The sequence below is a fragment of the Mytilus californianus genome, unplaced genomic scaffold (assembly GCF_021869535.1).
Source record: "Mytilus californianus isolate M0D057914Y unplaced genomic scaffold, xbMytCali1.0.p SCAF_9, whole genome shotgun sequence".
NCBI classification, from domain to species: Eukaryota; Metazoa; Mollusca; class Bivalvia; order Mytilida; family Mytilidae; genus Mytilus; species Mytilus californianus.
Genome location: NW_026262745.1, coordinates 45316637 through 45343733, shown reverse-complemented (window position 1 = coordinate 45343733; position 27097 = coordinate 45316637). Strand labels below are relative to the sequence as shown.

Here is a 27097-nt window from a genome sequence, read left to right as displayed (position 1 = left end):
TATTTATTTTGACATTTTTTCACAAACCTTTAAGCTTGATTAGAATAAATGTACATTGAAGTACAGTCTAAATGGATAATAAGAGTAAATATTAGCATTGTCACTTTCATAGTTTTTTTGGTCCAACACAAAAAAAGTAATTTGAAAGTCACAAATTTCCATAGGAACATAGCAAAATTTAATGTCAAAACATTGGAACAAAATTATGAAAAGCTGTAGACAATTTAGTAAAAATTGGTAAATAATGCAAATAAAGTAAATCAGTTTATTATGGCTAATATTGCAAATAGCCAATGCAGACAACTTACCCTAATACATTCTAGAAGCCTACTAAATTATTAGATATTGAATAAATCAACATCACATATAGTTTTGTGTGTCCTCATTTAGTATTGGTACATGTATTTTTATCATTGAGAGTTAAATTTTTTGTTCAGGTAAATTAATCAATGAGTGATAGATTTCTCTTAGAAGAAATTTAAAGGTCCCAGTGAATAAACTACACAGAGAAAAATAGCTATTGTATTCATTCAATAGGACAGGTGAACTTGCAAAAGTTTAAATACCTGGTCAAGATAGAGATGGCACTGTGGAAAACTTTCATTGGGTTCGCAATAATCGTTTAGTAATTGTTAATGCAGAAAATACTTTATATTAACAAAATAGAACATATAAAATTGCATATATCTATATAAAAATTCAAAATAAATTCTAACACTTCATGCATAACATAGCTTTAAATTTTTAACAATAAAATTTATTTAAAGCAAACAAGGTTTTGGCAATTTTCATAATAACATATAGCAAAATAAAACAAATCTTAACATTTTTTAAATTGTAATGCAAAAATCACCTTTTCCCCCCTATTACAGTTACCATGGTTACTCTTATTATGTTGTCTACAGATTTACAAATCCCATATTCTATCATGGCAGCATTTTATATTATTGAGTTATTGTCTTCCCACAATTCTGTGCATTTTGTTGATATAATGTTATAAACAGATTTAAGGCAGGGACAAAAATGAACAAGCATAGAATTGACTTGCCCTGTTCAAAGTGTAAACAAAGTAAATAAATTGGCCTAGTAGGCAAGTTTAACATGTGTTTAAGCTTGCCCTCTATAAAATCAGCAAAAATTGTCTTGGGCGAACTTCTATCCCTGTTATAACATAAACAAACTAATGACCAGCATTGTAAATTATACCACAAAATGAACCGACAGATGCACATTCAGAAATCTATTACATAATATTTGAAAAAATAGGATTGAAAGTTTATTTTTTCTGACGATTCACTAATTTATTACAAAATATTCACAAATAGCATCAAAAGTTTATTTCTACACTAAACATTTCATTCTTGACCATTAAATCTCATTACTTATTTGAAGGTGTTACTTGTTCAATAACTAATAGTATTGCCCTGGTATCTCATGACATTTTTATACTTCATAGATTCCTATCAGAGAAAAAAAAACCTAATATTATAATATATAATTTCAATTTGACTTCATTTATGGCACATGCTTCGTTTAATGCTGTTAACAGCACCTTCTGTACTATAAAATAAAACTTGTAGAAAAGGAAGACATTTTGTTTAAACAAAGCAAAAACTATAAAAAAAAAAACACATCATCTTTAGGTTTTAGGTTTTGAAATAAATTGAAAGGAAAAAGCTGTTCAATTTAAACCTGCAAAGCACACATGTAAAGTACTTTAACTGCACTTTTTCTTGCATTTGCAAAAAAAAGTTTCACTTAGATTTAGCCACTGCAAATATCTAATTTAATTTGATCACAATAGTTGTCTGGGATTTCACAAATATAGATCATAGCAAATCATTAACATATTAATTATCTCCACTTTACTCAGTGTCAGATCAAATGGTGCTGTATAAATTTTAAATACTTTCTCCTATTGGCTATGAATCTAATCAAACTTAATTCCAAGTGCTTTTGCAACATCCCTTGTAATTCAAAGTGCTTTTTTTTTTAAAAATACCTTAATCGTTTGAAAGGATTAGTCCTGAATCATAAAAAAACCTATTTTCCATATTAATTTCTACATTTTGAATTTGTTGAAAGCATTTATCTCTATTTTTTCCCGCCTACCCATTATACAAATGTATATTTTCTATTCTGTAAACTCCATTTAGACCCTCATCTATTGGTTAACATGTTTATGATAAAACACAAGTTCAAATTGGAAATTTTATTGATGATTAATGTTTTCACTGCTCAGCAGCTTAATAAACAAAATAAAAGTGTATGATAAAGAAATGCTGTTTATCTCTAACAAAAAGCTCAAATTTTCCCCATTGTACTTTGTACTATAATCAGTTAATGTAAAACTTTCAAAATCATACAGACAAGCATTTTATGTACATGAAGAAAAACCCTTTCTCAATCATATTTAAATTAAAAAGAAAAAAGAACAAAAACAAAAGTACACATAAATGACGTATAAAAAGCATAAAAATATTGCAAAATGGTTTGTTCAAAAAACGAGATTGACTCTGTGACATATGAATAAATGCATATATAACACATGATTGCTGCAAATGTTTTTGATCATACATATAAACATGAAAATGGACCAAAAAAAGATCATATGGAACCAATTCAAAAACTGATCCAAACTTCTCACTATAGTGTGTTCATATTTGGTGTGAAGTTTGCTTTAGAACTACTCCACATAAATATTCATACCCAACATACAAATGTACATTAACTTGAGAATGCTGATCATCTTTAGTATTTGTATGACTAATATTTCTGATCAACATTTTTTAACAATATCTTACTTAATTTTGTCTGATCTACAATTATCAAAGTAGCATACATATTATTTCTTACATTTCATGTAATTGTGGTTTGGCGATAACAATCGTGTTAGTATAACAATGCTGTAAGTTCTTTGGGTTTCTCTACGATGTTTTCTAAAGTCATTAACAACATGAATGGAATTTACTGTAAAAATATGTAAATATTCTGATTATTGCATGAATTATTTGACAAACTGTATGGTTTATGTTCAGTCTAAAATTTAGGTTTCAGCAAACATCCTTCACATATAAAAATGGTCTGGAATCATATTAAGTTTTTTCCAAAATTCTTCAACCAATTTCTTTACATATCAATTAAAATATAAATCAGTTTCTACTACCCTATTATGACCTTTGCACTAAAATGAGATTGCTAGTCACATGACTTTTATTATGATACAGACGATATTGGATTATGTGGCGAGCCCATTTGTGTTAGGACTTTATCTAACCACTGTAAAGGTCCATTCAAATGAATTTCAATCCAACATGGAGTACTTGTAACGTCCTGTCTGTGGTACTCAGCACCCCATCCTTTAACGAAGCTCATACGAATAGTACACATCTTAGTAAGTTCATATACAGCTTCAAAACCATGGTTTACTGACTGACTTAGAAGTGCTGCAAATTCTTGGTTGTTGAAGATCTTTAGACTACATCCAGGAGGAATTTTACAAACGGTTGTAGGATGAAAACCGTGGTGATAGTTACAGTTACGGCTCTGTACAAAAATGCTGCTGTCACTTAAACATTCGGCAAAAACTTCACCTCCAACATAGTAAAGGTGTACACCTGAAAACATAATCATATATTTTTTTTTACTTTTTAGTAATTTTTGCTTTTTTTAATTATTCTTTCCCCAATCTTCAATTATTCCTTTAATTTCTAAATATTTCTGATTCAGGATTAACTTGATTTTATTGGTATATATGAACCAGAAATTTAAATGCACAATAAAATATATTCTATATGTAAAACAAATCAAAACTACTTAAGGAAAGCATACTTTACTTCAGTACAAGTCCTGAGTCAAGCTTATTGAAAGGTATTGCTTAAGCCCATGAAATGTTCTGAGCGGTATTAAGTATATGTCACAAACTTTTATAAGTATTGGTCAAAAAGTTAAGTAAACTTGAAATTTGGTTATCAGAATAAAATATGAATGGTCCTGTACATACCTGATTAGGATTCTAGGTCCTATCAGAATCAGATACTAAGCCACAACTGTCTATTCCTTAAGAATATGTATGCAAAGGAATAACATACTACGCTGGAACACAATTATGTTTAACCCAGCTACATTCTGTTTGCGCCTTTCCTATGTCAAGAGCCACAAGAGTGGACTATAAGGTATAGGTTTTGCTCATTGTTGAAGGCAGTACATTGCTTAAATCTACATCACTTTCAATCTGGTGAATAGTTGTCTCATTGACAATCACACAACATCTCCTTATTTTTATACTTCAATATTTGATACCCTTCCGTCCAGTAGTCTGAAGTCTGTTCAACATTATTTCCCTCATTAACCATTTTCCATTTTATTGTTACATCAGTTTATTTTATAATAAATACCAGGAAACTGAGGTCAAAGATTCCTATTTTCACATTTGTTCTGTAAAATGCATTGGATTTCATGCAGTAAATATTTCGTAATAGAGCTACCCCCATGAAAATATAATTGCTGTAAATAATGCTATACCTTTACTTATATGACGTCTTGTATTTTCTATTGTTGAATTTCTGTTGACATTAGACAAGAGACCTAGACAGAATCTATCTGCATTATTTGATGGGTCAGTAAATCCGTCCACAACAATACTGGTCTGTGAAGCATGGAATGCCTCCCCTACTCTGTTGTTCAGTTCATAGTATACTATAGAGCACCAGTACTGGGGTTCCTGGTAGGTAACTGGCTGTAAGTCCACTGAAATTATAAATCAATGTTAAATTGTTACCAAATGTATCAAGCTTGCCAAATAATTTGATGTTTGGCACAATACAAACTCTAACAATTCATTAAGTAACTTTTTAATTGTTACAGAGCGGTTTGTGTTTTATGATATTGCATAATCACTTATTTTTGCTTATCATCTCAAGTGTTGTGTACTTATAGTTGTTGTCTACACTGTACAACTATAAAACTGAAATTTAAACTTTTTTTAAGTGAAAAAGACACTGTGTATTTTCACAGTCCATCGGTAAGTCTAGACAATACAATAAATAAACTCTTTAAATACAATATGTGATGTACCTAAAAATCTTTACATCAGAAAAATAACAGCATTGGTTTAGCAATGTAAAGAAAAAGACATGTATGCTAAGCAATTCTGAATCAACTTTTTCTATGCTGTATACACAGAAGTTCCATGTACTGATTTTAATATATTTTGGAAAATTGTGACTTTTATAATAAACATTTTACTTTATTAATTTACATCAATATATACCTCCTGATGGCATGGTATCCATTGGAGTAGGTGGTGGTCGTCGTGTACCATGTTGTAAGTTCACAGTTTGTTGACTATGTTGATTATGCGAGTTGTCATCATGTGGTTGATAAGCAGGTGGAGGAGTGCCAGCTGTAAGAGTATATAATGTGGTTAATATTCCTTTATAAATGTTATCTTAAAATATTCTTTCAGAAATGTAAAACACCTAGAAAAGCTACTGGAATACTGTAAATTAACTCATTTTCATGACTTTTGCAAGTAGGAAAATAATTTGATAAATATTGCATTTTTATGTATTTTATAGTGTGTCAAATGTGTTTACCTCATGTATTTCCATTTCATACCATTTCTTTTTAATCTATACCATACATTTATGCAAATTTTTAGTAGTAATGAGCATTGTGTGTAAGTTTCATAACATTTGGTTGCGGCTAAGTAAAGTTAAGAGTGTGGAAACGACACATTGAGTAACTTTTCCATTTATAAAGGGACATAACTTGAGAGAAGCCACCCAAATTTGAACTTGATCTGTGTACCTGGTAAACTATAAGGGCTTCCTGGTCCAGAACTACTTACCTGGTAAACCATAAGGACTGCCTGGTCCAGAGCTAGCAGGTGAATGTGGTCCCTGTTGTGACTGTTGGTGGAAGCCATTTGGATCAAAGCTGACATTCTGTGGCATAGAAGGTTCAGGTGACTGTTGGAAAGGTGGTAAGGATGACTGGCCTGGACCGGATGGGTACTCACTATACCTTGGGACTAACACTGGGGGTAGCACTGAAAAATGACCACATAGACTACTTAGTAAGCTCATGTATACATTTATAACCAGTAGTTTTGTCTTGTTTTTACAATTCTTATCATGGGCTGTATCATGGCATTATCATAATGTTAAACATAGTTTTTATCATACTTTCTGATACAGTGGAAACTTTGATTAGTTGAAATCAATTGCAAAGAGACCTACATGTAGCATAACTATTCCGCCTATCCAAGGTTTGAGTTATCCAAGGTCATGAGTTGCATAATGTTTTTCTACTTTGATGTAGTAAATTGTATTGTCAACCTGGTAAAAATGTATGTTCAGGTTGAAGACTTGTTTTAAATTCGTATTCCTCTGCATCAATAGTGTTAGAAAAAACATTTACTACATACAATGCTTGCCAATAATTTGATTTATCAGGTTATTCTGTTCATCATGTTCATTTAACCTTTCAATCAAATTATTCACACAAAATTTGATAACACTTCGTTGAAAATAATATTTAAACTTATGAAAATGTTTGTTTTCCAATAAAAATGCACATACAAACAATAACATCTATATGTAATAAACTGTTGACACAGAGATATGTCTCGCCTATCGGTATAAAATTCTGAAAAAGACAATCTGATGGACAGCAACATGGTTTATTAATTCAGTCGCTGGACCATTATCTAGTAAGGCAACTTTATACAAAATATTGATCTATCAAACTGACTTAAGCAGAAAACTTAACATTGAAAATTGTTAATTTGTTTAGTCACTGGACCACGACCTAGGGGGCAAGGCCTCAAAATAGTCGTCAAACTGATATGTACCGATAGTAATGCAACTTAACATTAAATATCAATGATCTATCACAAGCAGTTCCTATCAAACTAACTTAAGTGGAAAACTTAACATTGATAATTGCTAATTAATTCAAAGTCGCTGGACCATGACCTAGGGTGCAGGGCCCTGAAATAGTCATCAAACTGATAGTACTGCAACTTTATATTTAATATCAATGATCTACCACAAGTAGTTCCTATCAAACTAACTTAAGCAGAAACATTGAAAATTGCTAGTTAATTCAAAGTCACTGGACCATGACCTAGGGGTCAGGGCCTTGAAATAGTCCCCAAACTCGCAGGCGAGACAAAAATGTATATGCATGCTATTCATTTCTGTACTCAATGATGGATCAGAAAAAGTAAACTCATCATGTGGATTTTACATATTTTCTATCTGTTCAAATCTTATTTCACCTGCCAAGTATTAACATAAGGGAGCTACCATTTGATTTTTATGGGGGGGCTAGGATGAAAAATTTTGTCCTGCCTTTTTTATTTTTCCCTCTATTCGGTCCTGCCTTTTTATTTTTCACTCTATTCCTTTTTTTTTTAGTTTATCCTGACTTTTTTTTTTTACATAAACTGTCATCCTGCCTTTTTTTTGCAAATAATCTCATCCTGCCTTTTTTTTTACTCAAAACTCCAGTCCTGCCTATTTTTTTCAAATTTCATCCTAGCCCCCCATAAAAATCAAATGGTAGCTCCCTAACATCAAACAGAAGCACCATGTGTTTCAAAACGAAAATTAACTTTCCGATCAATATCTAAATGCAATATTGAAGAATTTATCACAAACATATATCTGTTGTCATTCAACACTTCAAAGGACATGCTGTCAGTAAACAGAAACTATCAATTCAAAACTTATTTATTTTTTACAAAATTCCTAGCTCTAGGATACAGACAAGGACATTAATAAACTGGATCCAATACATGTCTTAATGTATAATTTTTTTTTGAAAATCTGGTGTGGTACATGTATGTACATTTAATGAGTACAATATATATAACAATTTATAATGCTATAATCCGCTAGTTCGAATTTATAAAATACATGTACATCTATGTAATGAGTACAATTTATATTTATAACATGTAATTAGTTATAACGCTATAATCCTCTAGCTTGAATTTTCTAAAATAAATTACCCAAATCAAATCAATAAAACTTCCATGATGTTATATCATCTTGATTAAAGATATTAAAAAAAAATCAAGATAGACCTGTGGGGTATCAGTTCACAACTATCTGTATGAGTGTTATATGTTGTCTATCATTTTAACACGTACAGAAAGTTTCAGACCATTTGTAATTGCAGTTCTTTAAAATTTTTACAGAACAATCTATAGAATGTTAAAATTACAATAACTTAATCAAAATATCATATTTTAAAGGCATTATAAATATATTCCATTCTTTTCAGTCAATTTCATAGAGGCTTAGATTTCACCATTTGAAATGTCAAGATATGTTTGTTAATGGTGGGGGGCACTGAAAATAAGTGTTTGGGGACCATTTATATATTGAACAAAAAATTGGCTCTAATTTTATCTTCAAATCACTTTTTTTCTATTTTCTGTTTTAGGGGGTGGGGCATATGCACCCCCCTCTAAATCCATGCCTGTGTATAATTTTAAACTAATCTTGCATTGAACTCTGATACCAAAATTTATTGCATACATGTACATGATGTACTTGATCTGTAAAATAGTTGTACCTAGTTTTAGATAAAACTTATCTGAAAACAACATCCCTGTCATAGAAATCTCATGCCAAGATTTAAGGTTCTAAATACATCTGATGCACATGTGTATTGATTGTGCACCTATTTGTTTCTTCTAATATCTCTAATTAATCTGATACACCTAACAAACACCTGACATATGCTACAAATTGATAACACAAGGTTTTTAATTACAAAATTGTATATATCGCCCGATAGTATACACAATTTTTAACCAAAATTTATAAATCAAATTAATATCTAACGAAATTAATACCTCGTAAAAGCAGGTGAAGAGTCACATGTACGTTTGTAAATAATTTCAGCCTATTATGAATCATGTATGTATCAACTTTCAAGCATATCAGTAAAACTACATACATGCATGTCTGTAACAGATATTTCACATTTGTGAATAAAAAGAGACAGTAAAATGCCTCTGTACATGTATTTAAGTGGCTTTAACATGTAATGACAATACATCATGATAACAACATGCAATGTTAATACATCTCTATAACTCGGAAGTTTATTCAAATTTTAGGAATACATTTCATGTTTTTATAATACCAAATAATTCATCAATTCTTAGAATGTTAAAGGCACTAACTACATTTGCCTTTCTAACAAGACAATTTGTCTTGCATGTGTTACAAATGTATATGGGCAACTGAAGTTGAATCAGTGAAGGTACTATGTGGCTAACTTGGAAATATGAATAAAAGATTAGGGGTATACACAGTCTTCACAAAAAAACACAAGCCAATTTTTTTGAGTTAAATGAAAACACACGACCATTTTGAAATTTTTTTTAAAAGAAGAGTTGTGAATATGCATGTAGAAATTTTGTTAAAAAAAAAAAATTTCACGCCAGTACATCAAATTGTTTTTTTGCAAAGACTGAAAACATCGATGAAAAAGCAACAGAACAAAAAAAAGAATAAACTGCTTCGCTGAGCGCAGCTGGATACGCCCGCAGAGGTCCAACCCTGAACAGCTGGGGCAAAAATGGACACAATATTCAAGCTTGATACAGGTCTGAATTTGGATTGTAATTAAATATTTGACATATTATAGGTTTCTGAATAAATGTAGTCAAAGAACTTGAAATTGGTTATATGAATTGTATTTATATTCAATTAAAGATTTCTTGCTGTTGTGCAATACACTATGCTGTTGCGCAATACTTAGTAAATCTGTTGTCAGACTATAAACAAATAAAATTTATAAAATTCTAAAGGGAGCTAACATCAATAGATATAATCAATTCACCAAAGTTTCATAAGAATTGCTGAAAGCATTTTTGAGTTATTGTCCGAAAACTGGAAAATCCCCCTTTTTTTTATGAATAAAACCCCGTAACTTGGAAAAGTAAAATCTAAAATTTATAAAAATCAAAAGGGAGCTCATGTAAATAGATATAAACAATTAACCAAAATTTCTTGCAAGTTGGTAAAAGCATTCTTGAGTTATTGTCTGAAAACTGGAAAATCCCCCCTTTTTTAATGAATAAAACCCCATAACTTGGAAATGTAAAATGTAAAATTTATAAAATTCTAAAGGGAGCTTACATCAATAGATATCAACAATTCATCAAAGTTTCATGAGAACTGCTGAAAGCATTTTTGAGTAATTGTCCGAAAACTGGAAAATCCCCCTTTTTTTAATGAATAAAACCCCATAACTCGGAAACTTAAAATCTAAAATTTATAAAAAACGAAAGGGAGCTCACGTCAATAGATATAAACAATTCACCAAAGTTTTATGAAAATTGGTTAAAGCGTTTTTGAGTTAATGTCCGACATGTTGACGATGGACGGACGGACAGAGGTATACCATAATACGTCCCGTAAACGGGCGTATAAAAAGGCAGCTAGAAGACAATATATATATTGCTAAAGTCAAGAGTTCTCAATAATTCCATGAGTCTCAGGCTGGTCTCACCATTTTCTCAGATGGCGAGTACAGTATGAATAGACCACCAGATTTTATAGACTACATTGTAATTACAGTCATCATCATAACATTAATAAAACAAGAATGTGTCCATAGTACACAGATGCTCTACTCGCACTATCATTTTCTATGTTCAGTGGACAGTGAAATTGGGGTCAAAACTCTTAATTAGGCATTAAAATTAGAAAGATCATATCATAGGGAACATGTTTACTAAGTTTCAAGTTGATTGGACTTCAATTGCAACTTCATCAAAAACTACCTTGACCAAAAACTTAAACCTGAAGCGGGACAGACAGACAGACGGACGAACGGAAGCACAGACCAGCAAATCATTATGCCACTACTACTATCGTAGATGGGGCATAAAAAACCTCAAATGTTGATATTCTACTAAATTTTTGTTGGTACTTTAATTTTACTCAAAGACTTAAATAATAAAACAAGGTTTTACCTTTAGTCTAGGAAGGATATAGTTGTCTCGTTGGTAACCTTACCACAACTCTTTTTTTTTCAAATCAATAATTTTTCTTCATAGCTGAACTTAAAAGACAAATATGGGGATTCCCTTGACCCAAAATTTGTCAATAATTAAAATGTAGTTGACAATTAATAAATGATGTCTTAATGATCTTAAGAAACCCTGGGACCTGAATCACTCACCTGGCAAACATTTTTCATGATGACATTTCCTTTCTATCTTTTTTAAAATCATTTTTTCTTGAAACAAATTCTTGATTTCATTTACTGTGTTATCAAATCATAGTGTGTGAATGTCAAGTTGCCCATCAAAGACCCTCATTTGGAATAATAAATATTTGTATTGTTATTCTGATACATGTACATGATGTATGCAGCTTTTCCAATGCATGTAATCAACCTTATCAAATAACTTACCTGGACTTTCTACACGTTTATAATGGTAAGGATTAATACACACTTCCTTCTGTTTAGCACTAAATGGAAAATCACAACATTCTAACGGCTTGAGTTCGTGGTGGCTCTGTAGATCAGGCCATCGCCATACACGGCAGTATATAACATGTGGCAGTCCTTTTCTGTGAGATACTTGGAGTCTACCATCTAAAGAACGTGGAATGGTCACACATTTACTTGATTGTCCAGGACAACTTAAAGCTTTTTCTAGATCCTCAAGAGCACCTTTCTTTTTCTTCAGTTTTTTTACAAGAGAATCGACAGCTTTTTCTGCCCATTTTTCTTCCTCATCTCCTTGTTTCCATCCTAATAATCTTTTGACAGCAGGACTTGTGAAGGAGAATAAACTATTTAGACTGGATATTGGGGAGGACATCCCTCAAATCTGAAATTATAAATTAAATCAGGTGTTAAAAAACAAAAAAAGTTACATTAATTTTCAAGGTTGCGGGAACAAAACCTCACAAAATGTCCAGTTCAATTCACAGTAATGCATAAAAAGACAGTAATAAATGCAGTACAAGTAATTAAACTGACTGGCATACATGTGGATTCATAATAACATTTACTTAAGTTACATGTATATACATTGTAATTTTTTGCATTAAGCAGATGTATCCAAATTTTTCAGATTTCGATCCAACTACCATGACTACTATTTATATGAATAGAAAATGTCAGGTGCATATCATAAGTGATACAGCAACCCAAAAACATTAAACATCAAAACTAATCTGCAGATAGCGTCTTCAACAGAAAATGAATATCTTACCAATATGTCAACCTTACCTTGTAAAAAATAAGAAGAAATGTTTATCAAAACTGAAACACATCAAACAACAATATTCTATTGCAGATTCTTTTGTCAACTCCTTCACTTAGTATGCCGAACACATCTTAGTATTACTGAGAAAAGTGTACATTGTGAAATGTTATACTGCAGTTCAAAGTCAGGGGGCACCTGTTGTGTATTACATCAAAACATTCAGGTGTACATTACATGATGTATGTTACAGGTGCACAACTATTATTAAACAGAACTTGACCTAAACATTACTTCATCTACAGGATATGGTAATTGAAACATTTAATCACAGCACTTCTCACTTTCATGCTGGTTTAACAATTCAAAATTTGAACTTTTCAGCATGCAACTTCAATTTTGAAACTTGGTTGGTTTTTTGGGGGGTGGGGGCAAATAAAAAAAAAGTTTTTTTGTAATATATATATATATATATAACAATACATAAACTGTGGTGTGACATTGTACTCTAGAATTCATTGTTAAATAAATTTATATGAAATGAGCTGACAATCATGTATAAACATTAATTAGGCTTCTATTACGTTTAAACCCTGAGAAAAGATGTCAGCAAAGAAAACGGGTCTGATATCTTAAAACATTCTCTGCAAGATATCAAAGCAGTTTTCTTCATCCAAACCCCTATTTGTACATAAAACTACTAATAAAGAATACTTAAGTTGAGATTCAGATTAAAGTCAGAGAGTCGTGTCCCCAAATAACCCCCCTCAGAGACATCCTGGCTATTTGCCTCTAGTGCAATATGGCACATCATTTCTAAGCTTAATATATATTAACTTTGTTTAATGGTAAATGCACAAAAGACTATCTGTACTCTAACACAACATGACCCTATAGTTGACAATTTTATTAGTGTTTTACATCAGTGTCACAATTCTGACAAAACTTTCTATATTTAAAAACAACTAGGTCAACAAAAATGTTAACAGACAAATGACATAATATGAGGCCATAAAACAATACTGCAAATTATAACTTTTTGCACTTACAAATATTTCTGGAAAAGTTTTAAAATATAGAAACAAAAATACAAGAAATATGTATAAATTAAGAAATGATAAAAGACAATAACTTTCAACTGAAATATTGAAATTTTATCAACACTAAAATAACAAAAATTAATGTGGATTATATTAAACAATTTCTTTCACTGTTGAAGGGGAGACATAAATATACATGAACATTCTCAATTGAATTGTTTCATATTTTTCATGTAAGGGCCTTTTATAGCCGACTATACAGTATGGGTTTTCTCATTGTTTAAGGCCGTACTGTTGCCTATAATTGCTTAAATCCACTTCATTTGAACTGAGTGGATAGTTGTATGCAATGATACATCATCTCCTTATTCTTGAAATGAAAATCTAAATACGAGATCCTCAAATACATATTATAATACTTACATACATATCATATACACTTGAATGACTTGAAGTCTGCTTACTTTTAGTGAAAATAATCCACAGAATTAACAAACAAATATATTTTACATAATATAAATCAGTAAGCAATGAAAGAAACTACTCACAGAAAGATAAAATCCCTTTGGTGTGTGGTTTCCCTTCAGGGTAATAACACATAAATAAAATATCATGTTTAAAATTTTATTGCCTCTTGCCGACTGTACTATTACACAATAAAAGTGGAAAAAACAATTTACATGCAAGACAGAAAATTTATGTTACATTTGTTATCTGTACAGGTATTCAGAGAATTGAGACGAACCATATTTAATTGCCACTCTACCTTTACCATGAAAATGGGGATGACATAATAAATTTATGAACAATCAAGAAAGTCTTAACACTGATAAAATTTGATAGATTATTTCACTGTTGAACAAACATATAATGTTCAAGTCAATTAGTACCTATAAGTCTAGACACAGGGGCTCACTATAAACTTTTATGGGACAAAAGCTGCCAAATAGAGCTAAAATATCATGATTTTCATCTAAAAAAATTAAAATAAATATTGAAAGAAAAAAATTATGGAAAAATATAGGTTTATTGTTTTTTGTTACAGAATAATGACTTTTAAGCTACACCATGTACACTAGCACTTTTTATCCTTATTTAATATGTTCAATGGTTAATGCACCAGAGTAAAAACTTACTCAACCATGATTTGACAAATTTCGTGACAATGTTTATAAACTTTCAGGTCATATAGTACTTCATATATTAGGACAATTAACAGAGTGCAATTGATGTTTATTAATATGGCGGACAAAAAAAACAACATGGTTGAAATTTCGAAACAAATAAAAAAGGTATTAAATAATAAATGTCCGCCCATGACTTTTATTGTTTACCACAATTTTAGAAAACAGTTTCGATTTATTCGTTATGAACAAATGTTTATATACATTGATATAATAGACTATTTGTTACAGTGTCTACTTTGGACCAAGATACAACACATCTGGTTTGTTGTTGAATGCAAAGTATCAAATATTTGCCCCGTTGCTGACAATTCTATTTTTAGCAATTATTTTCTTAAATGGTGCTTTTAATAAACTATATATGGAAAAACTGCTGTTGTCTAATAGGAGTGCTGTATCTATTTGTGAATGATATTGCACAGTTTATGTGCCTTTGAAGCTGACCCTGCTTAACCGAATACTCTTCTTTGTAAGATGCATCTTCCCTAATACTGTTTTACTTGTGAATGCATCTCCTCCATAACCTTTATAGATATTGACAAATTTATTTTACCAAATTGCTAGTTATATCCTAAGGATGTTTTGTCAAATTTTATCCGAAGGGATACAATGAGTCCATATGAGAGTCATTTCCCCTTCTGTTTTTGACATAAGTGATATATTAATAAATTGCATGAATGGTAAGTGGTAGAGACCTAAGGTAATCTGATTTGAGATCCTTGGTTCACAAAAATGAATTTGAGGTCAAGGTCAAAGGTCAAGTTCTCAATTTTGACTTTTCCTTCTTTTATGATCTCCTCTGAAACTTTTAAAGATACATTGTATATATATATATATAAATAATAAAAGAACTAGTGCAAAATGTTTGCTTTATTGTGATTAAGATATGATACATTTGGATTGAAATAATCCAATGACATCTTATAGAAATTATTGCCCCTGAAATGTTTTAATATAAGGTGAATTGATTATTGCTTCAACTTGGTTCATGATAAAGCCATAGGGTCTTTTGCAAAATGTTTGGTGACATATGACCATAAAAAAGTACAGCGGGAAGTGACCTTAAGAAAACTTGAAGTAGCCATTTTTGCACTTTTTTCATGGAAAAGTACCTAGAAACCATATATTTTTATAAAAGGCATCCACAAACCTATCATTTCAGACCGGAAGTGACTTCAATAAACCGAAAGTAGCTAATTATCTCCCTTATAACAGGCAAAAGTACATAGAATCCATATATTTTTGGATCAGTGTAAACACAGCAACTATATGAGACCAGAAACGACATTTTCTAAACCAGAAGTAGCTATTTATAAATTTTTATCTCCCTTATTTCAGACAAAAATTAAACGTATATAGAAACCATATTTCTTTAATCAGTATGAAGAAACCTATGAATGGACGGAAATAGTAACTTTGAGTAAACTGGAAATAGCTTCATATCAATTATTCAGAAATTTAATGTGGAAAGACCTTCAATTGTTCTCTGAACAATTGGCTTTTAATTATCTCTACATCACTTTCCCCTCAAAAATGGCTTCGCCTCATGTAACTTTATTTAGCATGTTTAGTACAATGTAACCTGATGCCACATAAACAAGGATAAAGTTTTGCATGAAAGAGACTCACTGTCATCATTTATAAAATGTTTAAAATATATGGCACAAAGAAGTTTCATTCACATACTCCACATCTCCTTTTACTTGATATCAATAAAAAGATGATAACATGATTTTCCAGTGTTAAATATGAACCATTTGAACATCCTCATTGTTGTGTGAATAAAATAAGGCGTCTTTTTAAAGGGGTCTCCTAATCACATAACTAGAACTTGAGTCCTTCACCTGGTAAATGATCATAAATATATGTCATGAACATATTAAATTGCTATTTCTCTCTAAATATTAATAGTTACATTTTAGAGACAATGACTCCAAATTAGATTGTCCAATTTTTCTGAAAAATTGTGTAGGTGATAGATATTGACCTGTAAGTCATTTTACCATGTCAGCTTTTTCTCTTACCAGATGTAAGCAAAAAACTAAAATTAAAAAAAAAAAAAAAAAAAAAAAATTCAGGGCAAATAATTCCCAAATGGGTTGTCAGTTTTTGTCTGAAATTTGATAGGCGATAGACCTTGACTTTCTGATCATTTCTACTTTTTTTGTCAATTTTGCTGTAACTGCTTTTGTTTTTGAGATATAAGCCTAAAACTGCATATTACCCCCTACAATCTATTTTTAGCATCAGTGACCATGTTTGTTGATTGAATGAATCCCTGAATACAACTTTAAAACAAGATATCCTAAGGAATGTTCAAATAAAGTTTGTTAACATTTAGCCAAGTACGGTAGTTCCAGGGATGAAGATTTAAAAAAGTTTATGTGGAGGAACACTGACGTCGATTGCAATCGCTGGCAACAGCTCACTGGGCCACAATTAACTAAAAACTTTGTTTAAATTTTCCCAGATTTTTACCACCCCGAGGCATGGGACACAGATGATGCCTCCGCTTGCATATAACGTTATAAAGGTACATAACTCAAGAACAGTAAAAGTGACACTACCCAAATTTGCACTTGATCTGAGTTTTGTGGTAATAATCATTGTGTATAAGTTTCATAAAATTTGGTTGAGGCAGACTTAAGTTAGAGAACGGAAACGAAAAATTCAGCAATTTTTCCATTTGTAAAGGGGCATAACTCTAGAACGATAATAGTGATGACACCAAAATTCAAACTTGATCTCTGTTATGTTGTAATAAGCATTGTATATAAGTTTCATAACATTTGGTTGAGGCAAACTAAAGTTAGAGAACGGAAACGAAAAATTCAGCAATTTTTCCATTTGTAAAGGGGCATAACTCCAGAGATGCAAACAGTTTTTTTTTCTGTCAGACATTGGGGCCTACAGGCCTAGGGTAGCAAGTTGTGTCAGACCCATCAAATTTTTGCCAGACCTACATTTTTTTTATATCAGCTTTTTATACAGTAAGAGAACGGAGATAGGATGTCTTTACAGTGACAGCTGCTTTAGTGGATTATTTTTAGAAAATATCTAAAATTCAATTGAGTTCTTTTATTTAATAATTACTACAATATATTTTAAAAATTTTTATTGTGTACCACTGAACATCAGGCTAGGGCTTTTCTTCCTTTTTTTTGACAGTGCTCTTAAGATTTTTAATTGATTACAACTTTCTCAGGAAAGTGAGGACTGAAAAGTCAATTCAGTTTTAAATTTCCCTCTTTAAAGTTCCCAGTTACAACTCTCATCACAGGGATACATGTACTTACAAAAATCAATCAGATTGATATAAGCTGTGTGCAGCTTGTTTCCAGATCTTACTTTTTGTTATCCTTGTATATTTTGATATATTTGTAAATTGCATGAATAAATATGTTTAAACTTCAAAAAGCAAAATTTTATAATTTTTTTACCATTATGTTGGTACACAAAATTTTGTTTTAATGGAAGACTACTTTTCATATAATAAATGTCACATTTGAAGTGTCCAGATACATTAACTTTTATATTGGTGGATAATTACTCATCAATTGAGGTGCTCCTTTATTGGAAGAAGATTCGCAATACAGTTACAGAAAGAATGAAAACTGCCGTTTCTCTCCCCAATCTCATGTATCCCCATTGTTTACCGCGAAAGTTGACCTTCAAAGCATTGATGTTTGAATCATCTAAAGCAAACATACTTACTAACTTTAATTAATAAATTTTCAACAAGGCAAATTTCAATTCCCCACTAATAGGTTAGCACTAATCAAAGCGCGAAAGCGCTGTAAAGGCAGTTAATTACAGGTTGTGTGTATTTTTAGTCCAGTTATATCATTATCTTGCATAGTACATTGTACTTATCAGAGGTGGCTTTCAGTATTTAAGATTTAGAGTTCTCTTATGATATTGAACAAGTTTTATGAATGTCATATTCTGAGCACTATATGAAGGCGATTGTTCTCACTTGTTTATGAACTAGTGCATTATGTCCAGTTAGTACCTTTTTTATCTATGTTTATAGTCATATACTGTTTAAAATAGTTTGGCATTTTCTTTTAAGTAATAAGTAAATGTTATCAACTGTATTTTATTCAACTTTGCAAATGTGGTTTGTTACTTGTAAGTACAATGTATGGATGATAGTTGTTTCATTGGCAATCATAACACATCTCCTTATTTATATAATGATCTATATTCAACGACCTCAGGTACAAAAAAAATGTATGTAACTAAACTATGATGGGAAACCTTTGACTTCTTTCTTTAATATAAACTTTTGATTTAGTACCATAGAACTATGTAGAATAAATGTACATTGCAACATGTCAACTCTTTCAATGACAATACTTTTTTTAGAAACTATAACTCCAAGCAAAATTATATTTCCAAGTATAAAGTAATTTATGAATGAAACAAGAGTGCACACGCTGAAATGTCTCGCCTTCTTTACTAATCATTGATATTATGTTGATAGTCCTAAATATAAAGCTTTATTACAACTGTCACATAAACTTAACATTAACCAAGTAAACTAAACATTGACCAATGAACCAAGAAAATGAGGTCAAGGTCAGATGAACCATGCTAGGCAGGCATGTACAGCTAACAATTCTTCCATACAACAAATATAGTTGACCTATTGCTTATAGTTTAAGAAAAACAGACCAAAACACAAAAACTTAAAACTGAGCAATGAACCTTGAAAATGAGGTCAAGGTAAAAAAAAACCTGCGTGACTGACATATAGATCATAAAATATTTCCATACACCAAATATAGTTGAACTATTGCATATAGTATTAGAAAAAAAGACAAAACTCAAAAACTTAACTTTGACCACTGAACCGTGAAAATGAGGTCAAGGTCAGATGACACCTGCCAGCTAGACATGTACACCTTACAATCATTCCATACACCAAATATAGTAGACCTATTGCATACAGTATAAGAAAAACAGACCAAAACACAAAAACTTAACTATAACCACTGAACCATGAAAATGAGGTCAAGATCAGATGACTCCTGCCAGTTGGACATGTACACCTTACAGTCCTTCCATACACCGAATATACTAGACCTATTGCTTATAGTATCTGAGATATGGACTTGACCACCAAAACTTAACCTTGTTCACTGATCCATGAAATGAGGTCCAGGTCAAGTGAAAACTGTCTGACGGGCATGAGGACCTTGCAAGGTATGCACATACCAAATATAGTTATCCTATTACTTATAATAAGAGAGAATTCAACATTACAAAAAATCTTAACTTTTTTTTCAAGTAGTCACTGAACCATGAAAATGAGGTCAAGGACATTGGACATGTGACTGACGGAAACTTCGTAACATGAGGCATCCATATACAAACTTGATAGTATGAAGCATCCAGACCTTCCACCTTCTAAAATATAAAGCTTTAAAGAAGTTAGCTAACGCCGCCGCTGGATCACTATCCCTATGTCGAGCTTTCTGCGACAAAAGTCGCAGGCTCGACAAAAAGGAGTTCTTAATTAAGTAATAAACTGATTCGCTGAGCGCAGCTGGATACACCCACAGAGGTCCAACCCTGAACAGTTGAGGCAAAAATGGACACAATATTCAAGCTTGATACAGGTCTGAATTTGGATTGTAATTAAATATTTGACATATTATAGTTTCTGAATAAATGTAGTCAAAGAACTTAAAATCGGTTATATGAATTGAATTTATATTCAATTAAAGATTTCTTGCTGTTGTGCAATACACTGTGCTGTTGCGCAATACTTAATAAATCTTTTGCCAGACTATAAACAAATAAAGTTCAATTTCTTCTCAATGTCATATTTGAAATTTATGAAAATCAATAGGGAGATTACATCAATAGCTATAAATAATTCACCAAAGTTTCATGCGAACTGGTTAAAGCATTTTTGAGTTGTTGTCCAAAAACTGGAAAATCCCCCCCTTTTTAATGAATAAAACCCCATAACCCAATAATGTAAAATCTAAAATTTATAAAATTCTAAAGGGAGCTTACGGATTGATAATTTAGTCTTAGATGCAAGATTTTTTTATCAGTTGTTTGTGGCTTTGAACTAGCTGTCAGTAAATGCGAGTACTCTCAGATCTGTACTTAGTGTCTTTTTGTTGTTTGGATGTACAACTACCCGGCCACGTCCACTTGTATTTGTATTTATCCATCTGATGAGTTAAGCCTCTTTCAACTGATTTTTATAGTTCGCTCTTATATTGTACTGTTACACCACTGTCCCAGGTTAGGGGGTGGGTTGGGATCCCGGGAACATGTTTAACCCCGCCACATTCTGTATGTACATGTATGTGCCTGTCCCAAGTCAGGAGCCTGTAATTCAGTGGTTGTCGTTTGTTTATGTGTTGCATATTTGTTATTCGTTCATTTTTTGTACATAAATTAGGCCGTTAGTTTTCTTGTTTGAATTGTTTTACATTGTCATTTCGGGGCCTTTTATAGCTCACTGTGCGGTATGTGCTTTGCTCATTGTTGAAGGCCGTACTGTGACCTATAGCTGTTAATTTCTGTGTCATTTGGTCTCTTGTGGAGAGTTGTCTCATTGGCAATCATACCACATCTTCTTTTTTATATTTACATCAACAGATATAAACAATTCACCAAAGTCAAGGTGAGACAACAAAACTTAGTTGTAAGATCTCTGAAATTTTTTACACGGTACAAGTTTTTCTAATTGTTGGAGATTGTATGGTGACAGTAACACCTGTAACTGCTTAACCCATTTCTTATGCACTTTGGTTCAATAAACTCACTGAATATCATACCACATCTCCTTATTTTTATATGCATTACAATTTACATGTGCATGTAATTGTAAATAATATTTATATATATATATCAGAACAAACTTCATTGCGTCACTTTTATTTATGCATCCTTTGGCACAATACAAGTTCTAAAATTACACAACATAAAACAACTAAATGTTATTTCAGATGAAAGTTTTGTTTCAGTTCCATTCATAGGATTTATTAGAATTTTGTATGTTTTGCCAAGTCCAATAATTAGCTCTATGTGCACGTGTTAATTGGAGACTTTTCTATCCCGTATAAGAGTTTTGGAACTAATTCTGTTTCTTTTTTTGAAAAAAGTGAGCAAACAAATCTTGCACATTTAAACCTTTGTCTGCCATCACACTGTCACCTGGATCACATAATTGAACTATTCTACATCTTTCAACTATTTCATAGTCACTGGTACAACCAACATATGCATTAGAGACATAGTTGACTAAACCACTAGGTGTCGAACATACAAGTATTTTCAGTGTTTCTGTTTTTATATGATGAAAAGGTTGCCTGAGCTCTAGGAGCTTTAGGTTTTATCACGGGATATTCTGTGCTGTCAATAATAATCCAAGTTGTAGGAAACTTTAATTCTAAGTTGGATGGCGAAAAATACCTGACTAAACCACTAAATGGCCAAGTGTTAGCCTCACGCCACTGTTTAGACATAAAAACAATCCATGTTTACACAATATTCTTAACACTAGTTTCAATCTAGAATCTAGACAGTTCAAAGTTGGTTGTATAATGCATCAATTTCATCAAAGTCATAAAAAAACTGATTTTCAAATGACACCGGTACCCTATCAATTTGAAAATATATGTATCTCAAACAATGTGCTGTTGGACCAAGTGTGGTCAAAACAAATAAAAATTTAGTATACAACTCTAAACCGGTATAAAAATGCATGGCTGTGTCACGTGTCTTCATTTCAAAATTCTCTGCTGAAAATATAGGCATTGATGGTGTTTGCGTAATTCCATCTGTGAAGCTCAACATTAGCTCGGCAGTTGGTGGTGGACAGTCATAAATCCTGTCTGCAGTATGAATTACTTCTTCAGGAAAACCAACTTTACAATCAAAACTTTCCTCTAGATTTCTACTACAATATTCATCAAGTTTAGTTCTTTTGTTTTCACAGGAAACTGCCCTGATTTTTCTTTTTGCGGACGATTCAGTCTCTTGCTTGGTCCAGGAAAATAGGCTGGGATTGGCAGTAGACTTAAGTCTCTGTATGGTGGGTTTGTGCCCTGAAAAAGGTTATAAAACATTAGTTTTTTGATAATTAAATGAACTTCCATTAGCAATGCATACTTTGTACAGAAGCAAGTTAACTCGTACCATTGTAAACTCGTACCACGTAAACTCGTACCAACGTAAACTCGTACCACTGGGAAGTCGTACCAATCAGAACTCGTACCACTGCAAACTCGTACCATTAAAAATATATTCAAAAATACGAAAGTTTTATGATTTTTTTTTTGGTAAACTAAATAAAAAAAGTTGAATTACTTGAATTTTATACTAGATTTTAATGAAAACTTAGACAAAAATACGAATGTTTTATGATTATTTTTTTTTAAGCTTTATACAAAAAATTAAAATATCTTTGAAATTTATACCAGATTTTAATGAAAACTTAGACAAAAATACAAATGTAATTTCTTAATTACCATGCTAATAAATATATTAAATTCCTTTGATTGTGTGATTATTGGTTGATTATTAACTAATCAACTTGGTTTTTTTTATCTTTAACTAATCAACTTGTATTTTTTATCTTGATAAACTAATCAACTTGTATAATCATATAAGCATGGTCATATTCTGCTGAAATGTGCTGAATATTGTATAAAAATAAATTTCATACTTTCTAACTGTTGGTCATAAACAATTTTAAACCTTTAAAACACAATCAATAAATTCTTTCATTAAATAAAATTCCTTTTAGAAACAATAGAAAAATACCCAAATCTATTCAATGTTACTGATTTGGAATGATTAAAAATTAAATCAAATAGTTGTCAGTAAAAGTTTAAAAAAGAGTCTATTCAAGGGAGACAACAAAGCCAATCTGCCACGGTTTTCTCTATCCAATTAGACAAGGAAAATTAGCTACAAATTGGTTATTGTAATTTCAAATTATATACATTTTACAGACTTAAGAGGTATTGAGTGAAATTAAAGTATATATTCATCATTAAACACCATTTGAATGCATTTAAATAAGTGGGTACAAGTTTGCAATGGTATGAATTTACCGTGGTACGAGTTAGCAGTGGTACGAGTTTGCATTGGAACGAGTTTTTGATTAGTGGTACCAGTTGACATTGGTACGAGTTACAATGGTACGAGATAACTATAATTCCTTTGTACTCGTAACCTGGCTAAATATTAACTAGATTTATTCATTACAATCTGGATAAAACTATGTTAGCCTGATTCAATGTACATCAAAATGTATGTTATGTAAATCCAAAGGACAAACAATGAGAGACGTATGCAACAAACATACATTGTTTGTACCTAAATAACTATAATATAGATGAGAGCATGTCATTGTTTTGTTCCTGTTAACATTGTCATTGATATTTTTCAAGAAAGTCTATGAGGCATAGCTTATGCATTCCTGTCATTACTACATAAGCATAATTACTGCTAAAATAATTCTCAGTACGATATACCTCTTGTAAGAAATCATTATAATTGTAGCAAGCACCAAAAAATCTCAAACAGATCACATTGAATCGTAATCCAAAAAATTATGACGTCTTGAATTAACCACCCCCTTTTATTCTAAAACGATAATTGCGGTTGTAAACTGACTTTGGTTTATTCGCATGGCGATTACATATATCACTATATATTTTAAAAAGAAAATAGAGTTTTACCATGAATAGTTTCCTGCACGTAGTCTTTTTCAGTAAAATGTGCCTTGCAAACAACAGCTGATTGAGATGGACTCCACGATTTCATCGTGTTCTCGTCCAATCTGCGTATGGGCCATGGCGTTGATCCAACTTTTCCTTCTTTTTAAGTCATTTGGAAATGCATGTCCTCCTCTTAAATGACATCCAGGTACACAACAACAAGTACTTGGCATCGTTAATTAAAAATGCAACTGTAATAGTTGCACAGTGCAGAAACCGGAAGTTGAAGTACAGGATCGGCTACCACGGCGCCACCTATTCAGGAACGATAATTTGCTACTTTATATAACTGCGAAATAACAATAACGTTAGACGGGTTCGCGTGCATAAACAGAAATGCGCTTTAAATTGTATAATATAATTCATGTTCAGTCGACCTTTAATTATTATATCAACGACTGAAATGATTTATAAACATCTAGATTGCAGAAAACACTCGAAATTAACCCGAGCTCTTTCCACAAGGAATTCAAATAATTCTAGTTTGTCAATCGGTTGACTGCTTATAATGTAAAATACAAATATATCAAAAGTTTTTAAAACTAACAAAACACAATGATCGTTTCTCTATTTCCCAATGTAAATGAAATGAGACAAAAAACATTTTATACCACAATAAGAAGAGGAGAGAATCAACATTTTCCGGATCTACTTGGAGCTAAATGACCCCCCACGTAGATAAGTTGGATATCGCGGAAAGAAATATTAACACGGCAACTAGAAAGGCATTAAAGCACTGCCTTTAAAAATGCTAAATCTTACTAAAATCCTAGAGAACTGCCTGCCGGTCATTAGGTCTAGCACAAAAGCCCAATTTGCCGGACCTGCTCAATTTCTGCCCCTTCGGGCCGACAGGTCCGACGATTAGTTGCATCTCTGTAACTCTAGAACTGTAAAAGTGACACCACCAAAATTCAAACTTGATCTAGTTTTGTGGTAATAAGCAATGTGTATAAGTTTCATAGCATTTAGTTGAGACAAACTAGAGTAAGAGAACAGAAACTAACAATTAAGCAATTTTTCCATTTGTAAAGGGGCATAACTCTAGAACTGTAAAAGTAACGCCACCAAAATTCAAACTCGATCTGTGTTTTGTGGTAATAAGCATTGTGTATAAGTTTCATATCATTTGGCTGAGGCAAACTAAAGTAAGAGAACAGAAACTAACAATTAAGCATATTTTCTATTTGTAAAGGGGCATAACTCTAGAACGGTAAAAGTGACGCAACCAAAATTCAAACCTGATCTGTGTCATGTGTATAAGTTTCATAACATTTGGTTGAGGCAAACTAAAGTTAGAGAACGGAAACGAAAATTCAGCAATTTTTCCATTTGTAAAGGGCATAACTCTAGAACTGTAAAAGTAACGCCACCAAAATTCAAACTCGATCTGTGTTTTGTGGTAATAAGCATTGTGTATAAGTTTCATATCATTTGGCTGAGACAACTAGTAAGAGAACAGAAACTAACAATTAAGCAATTTTTCTATTTGTAAAGGGGCATAACTCTAGAACGGTAAAAGTGACGCAACCAAAATTCAAACCTGATCTGTGTCATGTGTATAAGTTTCATAACATTTGGTTGAAGAAAACTACAGTAAGAGAACGGACCAATTTTGGGATGTACGGATGGAAGGACAAGGGTAAAACTTAATGAACCTCCACTACGGTGGGGGCATAAACACACCATACATTTTAGAAATCACTGCTACATAAGCTTATATTTGCTATCAGAAGTGCAAATGGCAAAATCAAAAGCTCAAACACATCAAATAGATATAAGAAGATGTGGTATGAGTGCCAATGAGACAACTCTCCATCCAAGTCACAATTTGTAAAAGTCAACCATTATAGGTCAAAATACAGCCTTCAACACTCTTTGCTACACACAAAACACTAAAATTGAAGTATAAAGGAGGTTATGAGTGACATAAGTTTAATTTTACAAGTAATAGAGAAAAAAACTGACAAGAGTCAAATTACTGAGAACGTCCATGATTAATGACAAGGTGCTGTTAATTAAGTATTTTGGCATTACATACTTTTTATTTTTTTTAAGTTTAACTTTAATTTACAATTTTATCAAACATGTTATTGTTCTTTCTTTAGCTGTTCCACAAGATCACATACCTACATGTAGAATAGAGTATGGGAGACATAAAAGGTATATCATTCATGTAAAAAAGCACTATATTTAAGTAAGCTAAAATTTGACAAAAATATGGTATTTCTACAGACCCAACTCAGCACTTATCATACCAACAAAAAAGACTCAACTAAGTGCTGAAAAAACTTTAAAGTCTTATCCATATGACCTTTCAGTAATGTTCCAGACCTTACGCCTCTTCATTTCAAATGAATATGATATATTTGACACCACAATACAAAAGTATGTATTGCATTTAGTGTTAGATCAGCATGGCCCGGTAAAGGAGATTGCAAACAGCAAACAAAAGTTTAAAACAGGCCCTATAGTTCCCTTATTTTGTAAACTGAAGAACTTGTCAACCATCTTATTCTATTATATAAGAAACACTGACATGTGTACTGAAGCTCTTACAGATGTAATCATAACATCTCAATTATCAATTATGTTTGTTTAAATTATTATTATAATACAAATGAAATTTAATTCTTATTTTGGACAACGTGTGGAGTCCTAGACAAACTGTGTTGACACATTCACAAACGTTAAGATAATTACATTTCTACCTTTTGATGTGTTCGCTGTCCAGCCAATCAACAATTAATGCCTTCAGTTAATTATTGGTCATTAATTAATCGATCAATTTGGAAGTGTGTTGAGATAATTGCATACAAATTTCCACTGTACTGTGTATGGCGACAGAATGACTGAGAACCGAATCAC

General features: G+C 31.7%; 2 protein-coding genes across 5 annotated transcripts; both read right to left on the bottom strand.

The window, feature by feature from the left end:
* Positions 1-852: 852 nt before the first annotated feature.
* LOC127716095 (mothers against decapentaplegic homolog 1-like) lies at positions 853-27097 on the bottom strand. Of its 4 annotated transcripts, none has more exons than XM_052222183.1 (6): positions 26933-27097; positions 11449-11872; positions 5852-6052; positions 5273-5404; positions 4525-4749; positions 853-3617 (listed from the first exon to the last, which is right to left on the bottom strand). In XM_052222183.1, exons 2-6 carry the CDS (start codon positions 11861-11863, stop codon positions 3217-3219), a joined length of 1374 nt encoding a protein of 457 aa, XP_052078143.1. In that variant the 5' UTR covers positions 11864-11872; positions 26933-27097; the 3' UTR covers positions 853-3216. The 4 variants fall into 4 exon arrangements, with proteins under 4 accessions (XP_052078143.1, XP_052078142.1, XP_052078145.1 ...); XM_052222182.1 differs by having other exon boundaries at positions 26941-27097; XM_052222185.1 differs by lacking the exon at positions 26933-27097 and adding an exon at positions 13839-13925.
* On the bottom strand, positions 21362-24968 carry LOC127716104 (uncharacterized). The gene is made up of 2 exons (XM_052222195.1): positions 24191-24968; positions 21362-22549 (listed from the first exon to the last, which is right to left on the bottom strand). Exons 1-2 carry the CDS (start codon positions 24273-24275, stop codon positions 22029-22031), a joined length of 606 nt encoding a protein of 201 aa, XP_052078155.1. The 5' UTR covers positions 24276-24968; the 3' UTR covers positions 21362-22028.